The following is an 11,700-nucleotide window of genomic DNA, read 5'->3' as shown; positions in this document are numbered from 1 at the left end:
TCAATGCCACAGGAAGTAAGGAACAACCATTTCCTCCTTCTTCTTGGTATAGATAAGTGAGAATGCATGTCATATATTAACTTCCACAAAAGTATGGCATTTCAAAGGTGTGTCTGAAACTAGGCTCTCTTGCAAGTATTGGGTGACCAAAGTGCAATAGGACATTATGCAACAGATGGTTACATTCCATCCTCATAAAGTACAATAACACACAGTAGAACACCACCACCTGCCAGTAGGAATCACAATCACGTAATACATTTCATCGGCACAACTTGTGGCAGACTCGCACAGACAGGGCGAGCATATGAACACGGTTACAATCTAGACTGAAATGAAAGTTGTTCAGGACGTAAACTAACAACCCTAACAGGATGGACAACGTACAAGAACAACCTAGTGTCAAGTCACAGGAAACCGCTAGTAATCTTGAAGAGAATCCCAATTCTTCAATCAAGGAGATGGTCATATCCACCGTGGTTCTGATACTGTTCACATGTGCCAGTTACTCCTCTTTCCCTTTGCTTACACAGTACATTCATTCTTGCTATTGGGAGGTCTACAGTAACGGCACACACTTCACGAATAACCAATCACCGTGTCGTGCTAATGCCAGCGATGAATCTAATGGGATGGAGGTGCGAGTTCAACAGTCCACATCTTTCGTGATCTTGAAGCTATGCCTGTGTCTTCTAGTTCCCTCTGTGTTCGTGAACATGTTTGTGGGGTCCTACTCGGACCACATAGGTAGAAAGGCGCTGTTTCTTTTACCGATGCTAGGATGTACTTGTAACTATGTAGGTTGTTTACTGGTCATCAAGTTCCATCTTAATCTGAACTTCCTCCTCATCGGGATTCTCCTGGAGGGATTTTCCGGTTCAACATTCGCCTTCGTTCTTGCCAGTATGGCCCATGCAGCCGATGTGACTAAGACCCATAGCGCAAGGACATTAGCTATAGTGATTACAGACTGTTCGTTGTCTATCGCCATGGCATTAGGACAGATTATGACAGGATTCCTTATCCAGAAGCTTGACTACTTCTACGCATCAGTCATTCATACAACTCTAATCCTGCTTGCCATAGCCATCGTCATATTTGGCATTACGGAAACAGTAAAGAAAAAGGAAGTTAAGGAACTTTCGCCTGTAGTTCATTTAAAGAAAGTGTTCAGATTTTACTTCAACAAAAGCCGAGACAATAAGCGATCTATATTGCTTGTCTATGTGATAATCTTCGCTCTGCTGTCCATTGGACTGTCTGGTAAAACTACGATTGAGATATTGTATCAGCTAGGTCGACCCTTCTGTTGGAATCCTGTAAAGATAGGTTACTACGGTGCATATTCCACAGTATTCATGACTATTTGCGGACTCCTTGCCATCAAGCTTGGGTCAAAGTGCGTGCGAGTGGAGATTCTTGCTGTAGCAGGGATGCTCCTACAGATGGGGTCTCTCATTCTGGAAGGCCTGGCCCGCACAGACGCTATGCTGTATTCAGGTAATGTTACCATTCCTGCCTTTAAGCACATAAAAACACACTCTAGGTAATGCACGAACTTACTTCGACAACCAATGGCCCAATAGGGATTAGAGTGTATAATGAACACTCATTTTGATAGCTAATGTAAAATATTTCTAGCTAGTACCAAGCACGTAACTGAGCTTCTTTAAGTCAGCAGTACGTCACTGCGTGTAGTGAGTGATTTGTCATTGTTCCTTTCGTCAACAATTGTCCTTCATATTCACAGCAGAAAGTCACTACAGTGAGTGATTTGTCATTGTTCTTTGTGTCAGCATTTTTCATGATTATGTGCACTACAAGGCAAAAGAACGTCATCACTTTTAAATTAGAAACAGGTACTGGTTCGAACACAAGCAGAAAATGTTCGTCAAAACGTAACATGGTCTTGGTAACAACGAAACTGTCCGTGCATTTTTAGAAACGTGGAACATGTAGTTATGTGACAGTGGGCACCCGTGAAGAGCCACCTCCTCATGGTGGGCGCTGGGTAACGCTAAGTGTTCTTCTCCTAGACAGTGTCCACAACACCCCATTGCTGATCATAAAAGGCGACCAGAGACTGGGCAACCTGTTTGCCGTGGGCTCCTGGTGGTTGAGGGCAAATGGAGCCTGAACAGCGTCCCTTTGCCCAACACACCACTTCGGCCCTTACCTCACCTAGACGGGTGGTTGAATTGGCATGATTCAATCAGTCGGCTGGTCCCGTCGCGCCTTGGGGCACGCATTTTTACTATGTTTTTACTCGCTCCATTCATTTTTTTAATACTCCTGTGTTCATGAAGTCATTAAATATTCTTGCCTAGAGCTTATGCTCAGAAGGCGGTGCTTCATGGGCGGTACTTCTAGTTGGTCCTCTGGATTAACTGGAGTATAATTTTTATCATTTCTGTAACCCTTAGTTTGCTGGAACACGCTTACATATAACATCCCCATTGTTGACGCTCCATCGTGGGCAGGGAACAGATTTGATGATTCAATCTACCATTCACTATGGGTAAGCAAAAATAAAAAAGATTCTGATTCTGAGCTGGACTCTGATGAAGAATACATTGTTACTAAACTGTTATATTCTGAAAGGGATACTAGGCTTTCTTTTCATGGAAGCAAATGCTGAGCGAGCCCTTGCTTCCTACTCACCATTTCTGTTACAAAAGGGATTACAGGGCAAAGGCCGGTGAGTTGAAAACAAAGACCAATAAAAGACTAATCCCTTACAGAAACTGAACTCTCGCAGATTAATCTGTTGAAGACATTGTATCTCAGTCAAGGTGTCATTGAGGCCAAAGGATTTGCATATCGCAAAGATGATCGTGTGTTCCTATCTAATACGTATGTGTTGACTTTTGACACCACGGTTTTACCATTTTCTATTAAGGCTGGATGTTTTTTCCATGACATTTGATCTCTTTATCCCACGCCCTACTTGTTGCTTTAACTCTCAGAAGTTTGGCCTCGGGGAAATTACGCCTCTCTGAGATCGACAGGAACCTGAACAGACCGTCTTGGAGTTATGGAACAGGATTCCCGTTGACATCTTCCGCCGACTGAAGATGTAAAGGACGTGCTTGCTTGTATGGATGGTCAACATATTGCCTTGGTCAGGGCTGTCTCCAGACATCTACATCTCTGAGATCATCTTTATCATTAGTTGAGACAGCGTGTATAAACTCCAGCTAACCAAAAGAAACCTGAACAGTTTATATTTGAGTTATGGAACAAAATTACTTCTGACGTGTTCCGACGACTGACGACGTCATGGAGGTGACGTGAGCTGCTTGTATGGATGCCCAGGGTGGTCAAAACCACTATTGACCTGTTGATGACTTCTCCCCTGCCTCTTGTCTCATCATGAGACTCTTTATGCACGTTTCGAATGGGCTTCGATTTTGTGTAATTCTTCACTTTGGCCCATTGACCCTTTCAAAATAATTTTCAGCAAATCCAAGTCAAATTGGAGAATTATTTCTATTTTGAAAAATAATTATTAAAACCCTCATATACGTCTTTGTTTCTATATGTTCGGTCCAATTAAGTCGGTGATTCCTAGCCGGGTCTTTCCTAAGGTCATACACAGGTACCTATATACTGCCGTATTGCATGGCAAAGGTTGATTTGCTTGACGTTTGCCTGTCATTTGCAGATGACTGAGTGATACTTGTACTACCTTGTTCACTTCAGTTCCTCTTGTGGCGTCCATAAGCTCCGTGGCGGTACCCGTGACCCGCTCCGTCTTCTCCCGAATGGCGGAGTCTCATGAACAAGGTATGACTTTGAGATCTAAGATGTCGACGGATACACATGAAAAGGTAACACATGGTACCGGTGTGGCTGTACAATCGACAAAACGTAGGAGAACAGATAGAATTATAGTAAAGGTGTTCTGATCTTTCTCATAATATGTGTTAAATGTCACATGCAACTAAGAAATCAAACATAATTAAAACACACTTATTCATGACATATATTACACATTGCTGAAACCAACAACAAATAAAGAGGTGATTAACGGTATCGGGTGGTTAGGTTCACCCACCTCGTTGACTTGTGTCATGGTATCGAAATGTGCAGATCGATGCTCATACTGCTGATCATTGAATTGTCTGGTCAAGATTCGATTAATTACAGACCGCCGCCATTTAACTGGAATATTGCTGAGTGCTGCCTTAAACAACCGACCACCTTCTTCTCCTGCGCATTCTGCACCACTGATTCCACAATAGATGCCGTTGTTGTTGTTGACTCTACTAGTTGTTGACTCTACTGTTCTTGTTGACTCTACTAGCACATATTTTTCTGCTCTAGGTGCCATCTTCTCCAGCATGGCTACAGTCGAGACCCTGTGTGCATTTATAGGGAGTTCAACCTTCGCCTCACTATACAGAGCCACAGTGGGTACCATGAGAGGGATGGCGTTCCTAGTTCTCGCGGCCATAGCGTTCATCGCGGCCTTACTGACAATGTACGTATGACTCTTATCTGAGGGACTACTTCCAGGGTTTTATTTTGCCAGGAACTGCAGCAAGTCGGTTCGAATTTCAGGTTATCTTCAAATGCTTCGAAAACCACTTTTACACTCTGTAAGTAAACACGAGTAATTATGTAAACCCATTAGGACATTACCATAACATTTGTACTTCCTCTTCCTTTCTAGACTGGGAATTGTGAAGCTCCTCAGGCAACCGGACTATGAGCCGCTTCAGTCCCCACCAGAAGCTCAGAAGGATCTGGGCCAAGTCCAATATGGAACACTTCGGAAAGGAGAAAACAATACGCCATGCTAAAGCACGGACAAAGGCCCTGTGATTAACTGACACTCGTTCCGTTTCACCATGCCCTAAGTAATATAGTATGTGATGTAATCTGACCTGCTGTGTTGACTGTAGCAAGACGTAATCAACGTGATGTTGGTCATCAGATCGCTTCAAAACAATGTGCCGTCCACAAGACAGTGAGTGAGTGAGCCACACTCACCAATACTCCAGCTATATGGCGACGGTCTGTTAATAATCGAGTCTGGGCCAGACAATCCAGTGGTCAACGACTTGAGCATCAATCTGTTCAGTTGGGAACTGATGACATGTGCCAACCAAGTCAGCAAGTCAGACCACTCGATCAGTTTCCTCTTACGACAAGCATGGGCTACTGAAGGTCAATATTCTAACACCCATTGCAACATTGCACTGACATTGCACCCATGTACAAGAAACGAACCCGGGTCTTCTGTGTGACGGGCGGATGCTTGATACCGCAAGGCTACCCGTCATGCTGTGAGTTGTAGGTGAAGAGTACGAGCATAAGGGTCTTCATCGAGTTAATCAATGCCGTTTGTATTCATGTAAGTGATAATAATTTCGAGATGCACTCGTTTGCATATTACACTTTTTCATGCTCCATATCAGCAAGTGAGGTTCATTATTTTTATATTTATTGTATTGTATATTGTCGTGTCCGTTAACAAATGGAAATATACGTCGTTATTGATATGCTGATGCATGAAATTGTATTTTAATTGATCGTCATGTCTGTCAGTATTAAGGGTGGTAATATATTACAACTTCACGACGCAAATCAGAGTTGTTGTCCGATACAAGGTGGCCCATGTATGTTTGTAAAACACACATGCATGTCAGGAACAGGGTTGAGCAGTGTCAGGCAAAAACATAGACACGCCTAGTTATACCGCCTCTGGATAAACCGTCAAACCGTTGCGTAGGTCGATGCTTATGCCCGATGGTCGGTTGTTAAGGCTTTCGGTCGTCTCCACGTAGACCTGGGTTCGATTCTCCACATGTGTATGATATGTCAAGACCTTTTCTGGTGTCCTCCGTCGTGACATTGGTGGAATATTTCTTAATGCGGCGTGAAACTAATCTCATTCTCACACACACATGTCTGGAGATATACTGTTCCCACAGTGTGTTAATGCGTAACTGCCTCTATTTACAGAGACTGGAGACCCATGAAGATCCGGTTAAGAATTGTCCTTCAGTAACCCCTGCTTGTCGTAAAAGGCGACTAACGGGTGGTCAGGCTAGCTGACTCGCTTGACACATCAGTCGTTGCTAATGCTGATTATTTCTGGATTGTCTGATCCAGACTCAATTATTTACAGACCTCCGCCATAAAGCTGGAAAACTGTTGAGTGGGTTCGTGGTATAAACCTACCATGGAACCCATGAAATAATAAATAAATCAGTTTAACGACAATTTTAGAAATAAAAATGAATTGAGCATTTAAGGAAAAGAGCTGTTACACGATAGTGCTATGCGATGCTGACATTGGCGCGTGAACAATTTACATTTTGTTTTGATTCATAGAGAATATAAGGGACGTATATTCCCGCTCAGAGTTGGGATTTTTTCGTGGCGAAGTAAGTTCGTCCACCGCTCAAAAATGTGTTCCCCTACAATATATTTTTTTCTAGATAATTCTCAACATCACACCCCAACATTCCGTCATGACTGCTTAACTTTAAACGAAAAGGTAAATCGAATAAATATCACTTGTGGTTACCTGTGGTCATTTCTGTCTGAAACGACCTCGCTTTAACGCTGAAGGCGATACAGATCAACATGAGCTCGATACAGGACAACATCAATACTCTGAACAAGAGATTCGATGATTTTACGAGCGACCTCAGTGACTTCGAGTGAACGAAATGCTCTACTGAAAAGGAATGTAGATACACTTGAAGCGCATTCATGACGCAATAAAATGATCTTCTTCGGCGTAGCAGAGAACTATGGAATCCGAGAAGGGACATTGTCGCATTGTCGCGTGTCGCGTTTCAGTCAGTTTGTTAAATGCATACTATGGTCAAAATGTTAATAAAACGCGACAGTGCGACATCGCGACATTTTGATGAAATGTCGCGTTGTCGCATTGTCGCGTGTCGCGTTTTAGTGAATTCTTACATATCTTAGATAGGGCGACAACGCGACATATTTTGACCTTGAAAAGTGTCGCTATGTCGCGTGTCGCACTTTGGAGGAACAGAAAAAATGTTATTCGAAACGCGACACGCGACAAACAGGCGAAATGTCGCGTTGTCGCATTGTCGCATTGTCGCGCTTTGGTTAATTTTTGTCTCATTTTGCTTGTTTTTGAGAGGGCGACAACGCGACAATGCGACAACGCGACAATGTCCCTTCTCGGATTCCATAGGGAACAGGGGTGAGACGTGGGAACAGACAGACACCAAATAGAGACATTTCTGTAAAGACAGACATATCATTGAGGACAGTATTAGTGTTTCTATCGATTGGGTTGGCCCTCATAGACTGAACTCTAAATGAACTAACCGACCGATAGTTCTTAAATTTGATTCCTACAAAGATAAACAGAGATAGCTAAGTCGGCCCGACGTAAGCTTGAAGGCAACAAACAGCATCGGGCATCGGAAGACCTAATAGAGAGGGTACAATGGATGAGATGACAATTGTTCCCTGTGTTGGAGAAAGCACAAAGTGAAGGCAAATTTTCATTTATGAGTTCTGAGAAGCTTATCATTGAAGGCAGTGTGTGTGCATATGACGAAGCTAGTGATAATGTCAGACATGTCAGACAGAGAAAGAACTGGGAGCGACAACACCCATCGGACCTTACGTCATCGACACAAGCCCCTACGGCCCCTTGTTAGGATATCGGCCGTGACCTCAGTGACCCAAATCATACTGAACACTGTAATGTTGGGAACTGCAGGACTGAACTACTAACTCGCTTGTGTTATATTTTCTTTCCTGGAACATTCACGGTTTACATTCAAAATTGGAAATCTATATATGATATTCATAGAGTGTGTAACACTTTTGGTATATTCTGCTTTTTGGAAAGAATGTGTCCAACGGCAACTGATGTATGTGATAATCTGGAAACTGTTTAACCTTTGCAAATGTTTCATTGTAGGTGCTAAACGAGAAATTGCACCCGTGGCGAGCCACCTCCTCGTGGTGGGTGCTGGGTAACGCTAAGAGCTCGCCAACACCCCCGTTGTTGACCCGGGGACATATTTGGTCCACCAACCCATTTGCCGTGGGTTGCGGCCCTATGTCGGTGGAGGACGGGAGTCATGGGGTTGACGGCACTATGAGCCTGTAACCGTGTTCCCCTTGCTCAACACACCCCTTCGACCCTTACTTCACCTAGACGGGTGGCCCATGGGCCAAACTGATTGATTGATTATTTATATTTTTCCGCTGGAGTATATCAATTGAGTATCGTTGATGCTGCAAGTCGGAGACCCATTTGTTTTTAGCATTGTCCTTATGATACTCCGTGGTGGGTGGGGAGCTCAGATGATGAACCGTACTACATTGCCCATGGCTTACACAATCCCCCTCAAAAGAATCAAACGTCAGCTTGACTATGATGACGATGATGAACCTCGACCGTCCAGCTCAATCGAATACTGGCCACGATTTCTCGTTATGGAAACTCTTGACAAATCACCTATTAAATTAAACCCTTTTGCAGTATCAAAAGGTACACAAGGTATTGCGGGTGAGGTCAGAAATGTCAGACGATTACGTTCAGGCTCTCTCCTTATAGAGTGTAGTCGAAAACAACAATCCGCCAACCTGATGTCTACAGGGTTGTTCGTTGGAGTTCCGGTCTCAATTTCCCCTCACAGGACTCTGAACACGAGCAAAGGGATCGTTAGAGATAGAGATCGACTGTTTTCTGATATGTCGGAACTGGATATCGTGTCAGAAATGAAAGAGCAGGGAAAGACTTTTGTCAAAAGATTTACAACTCGAATAAAATAACAAAACCTACTAATGCTTATCTTTTCAATTTTTCTTCACCACCCATTCCAAAATCAGTTAGAGCAGGATATTGCAATCTCAGTGTTGATAGCTATATTCCCAGTCCACTGAGATGTTTCAAATGTCAAAAGTATGTCACTACTTGTACGAACTCGGTAACATGCGCTCATTGCAGTGAGAAAACCCATGTTACTGAGGATTACAATAACAACATTAAAAATGTGCAAACTGCTCTGGGACACATTCATCTCTCTCTAAACAATGTCCCATCTGGACTCAACAAATGAAGATCAATAAAATTAAATTCACGCAAAGTATTAGTTTTGCTGATGCCAAGAATCTTGTTCTTTCCCAACAGAACAGACCGATTCTTATGCCTCATTTACGAGAATACCCTCTCTCCGTCAGTCACAAAGCAACTGTATCCACTTCATCAATCTTGTGCCAAAACTGATCTGACATGGGTGGATACAGAAAAACCTGAAATATATACACCCAACCAGTCGACCCAGAACGCTAAATCACTTCCAAAAACACTTGCTTCATTCCAACGTCAATCACAAAATAATGGGAAAGATATTACCAAAAATGAAATCAAAACCAGAAATGACTTACAAAAATGTCAAAGTAGCAGAACCACCAAAGGTTCAAATGACACCATCAAACGTTTTAATAAGTTCGGATCCTTAGAGGACATGGATGTGTCCGAAAACATCCAAAGTAGGGCACATAGCTTGTCGCCCTCAAGGAAATCAAGGGGTAGATGCCCAATAAATCCCCCGAAAAAATAGTTTCTTCCTATATTATCCATTGGAATTGCAGGGGCCTAACGACTAACCTTAATGAGCTTCACCTATTAGTCCAAGACTTTACACCATCACCATTTTGCTTGCAAGAAACGTATCTAAAAAAGACAAATACTTTTAACTTACGTCAGTATAATGCACATTATTACTTTTCCCCTCCTGGTGATAGAGCCACTGGCGGATCATCAATCCTTGTAAGACATGATGTTATTCACAGTCCTGTGATACTGAAAACTAATCTTCAAGCGGTTGCAATGCGAATTACTTTGAACGTTACGCTTACTTTGTGTTCATTGTACATTCCACATTCATCAACTCTTATGCAGGCTGATATACAAACTCTCTACGATCAATTACCCAAACCATGTATACTCATGGGTGATTTAAATGGGCACAACCCACCTTGGGGTGGTGTAACCACAAGCACAAAAGGTAAGGTTCTGGAAGATTTCATTTGGAATAATAATTTATGTAATATAATGATGGTACAAATACATATTTACATCCTAGCACAGGAACATATTCAGCTCTTGATTTGTCACTAACTGACTCCAGCTTACTAAATGAATTTGAATGGTCAGTCCACAATGACATCTGTGGAATTGGGGGAATGGAGGTGAAGAACGATCTGAAGACCACGATTGCCGTTTAAAATGTTGAATAAAACATATTCCACATGAGTAATTACTAACCATGGGGTGGGGTATCTGAGAGCATAACCAAGTGAAGAAATGGGAGTGTACCTTTGATGGTGACGATATTTTATTTTGACATGAAAAATATTTTTCAATCCTGAAGCGAGGGAAGTATGTTGCCAAACTTTGCCCGTTTCGCTCGCATTTAAGAAAACTTGTCATATTTGTATATGCTGCGCAACCCCATTTGCGCTACACTGTGAATGTGCATGAACTTTGCATAAAGCCCTACATAACAGAACTAACATAGTAACATCTGATCCGTGCACTTATTAACTTTCGTATGTCCAACAACAATAGTGAACATGTTCGGACTTACTGAGGATGCCCCAAGTACGAACTGCTTGTGTTCATTCTGTGATACCGCAGAGATAGAAACTGAGAATCATGTATTCTTCCGATGCGACAAATATCAACGACAGAGACAATTATTTGCAACAATTACAAAATGTCTACGAAGGACCACACACTCTGCCATCAATTTTACATTCTAAAGTCCCAAGTTATATACTGCACAGCACTATTTTTCACATTATGTTTTAAGGTAAGATCCCAATACAAATTATGACCACTGTTTCATGAAACTGCCAAATTTGTAACTGTATTATAGACCATGAGGCCGATTTTGCAAATAATAACTTCTGTCTGCCCGATCTTTACCTATCTGTCTGTCAACAACTTAACAATGCATTTATTTACTTTTTTATCAATATGGCTTTTATCGACAATGCAATATACATTCCTGTTCTACTTTGTTAATTGTTGTTGTTTATTCATTGTTTCAGAAACATGTATTAAGAAATACATTTACAGTTATTAGATATTAGCTGGTGGATTGTGGTCCTGTACACAGAGTTCAGTTCACAAATCGGTTGGGCACAGAGAGTCTTGGATGAGTAATCGTGTTTGGATGCTTGCTTAATGGGAATTTAAAGGACTTCAGTCCTGTGTCACAACTAAGCATGTATGATACATGTGGAGCCCACATTAAAAACTGCCTCTTGAGACATGTCATCGTATCCCAGTTGCGTAGGTCGCTGCTCATGCCCGATGGTAGGTTGTTAAGGCTTTCAGTCGTCTCCCCATAGACCTGGGTTCAGTTCTCCACATGTGTATGATATGTCAAGACCTTTTCTGTTGTCCTCTGTCGTGACATTGGTGGAATATTTCTTAATGCGGCGTAAAACTAATCTCATTCTCACACACACATGTCTGGAGATATACTGTTCCTACAGTGTGTTAATGCGTAACTGCCTCTATTTACAGAGACTGGAGACCCATGAAGATCCGGGTAAGAATTGTCCTTCAGTAACCCCTGCTTGTCGTAAAAGGCGACTAACGGGTGGTCAGGCTAGCTGACTCGCTTGACACATCAGTCGATGCTAATGCTGATTATTTCTGGATTGTCT

At 42.3% G+C, this 11,700-nt stretch overlaps 1 protein-coding gene across 1 annotated transcript; it reads left to right on the top strand.

Moving 5' to 3' along the window:
* Window positions 1-374: 374 nt before the first annotated feature.
* On the top strand, window positions 375-6,534 carry LOC137294560 (lysosomal proton-coupled steroid conjugate and bile acid symporter SLC46A3-like). The gene is made up of 4 exons (XM_067825605.1): window positions 375-1,500; window positions 3,703-3,786; window positions 4,327-4,483; window positions 4,676-6,534. Exons 1-4 carry the CDS (start codon window positions 375-377, stop codon window positions 4,803-4,805), a joined length of 1,497 nt encoding a protein of 498 aa, XP_067681706.1. The 3' UTR covers window positions 4,806-6,534.
* Window positions 6,535-11,700: the final 5,166 nt, after the last annotated feature.

This window comes from Haliotis asinina, chromosome 8, assembly GCF_037392515.1.
Source record: "Haliotis asinina isolate JCU_RB_2024 chromosome 8, JCU_Hal_asi_v2, whole genome shotgun sequence".
NCBI lineage: Eukaryota > Metazoa > Mollusca > Gastropoda > Lepetellida > Haliotidae > Haliotis > Haliotis asinina.
This window is presented reverse-complemented; position numbering and strand designations above follow the sequence as displayed.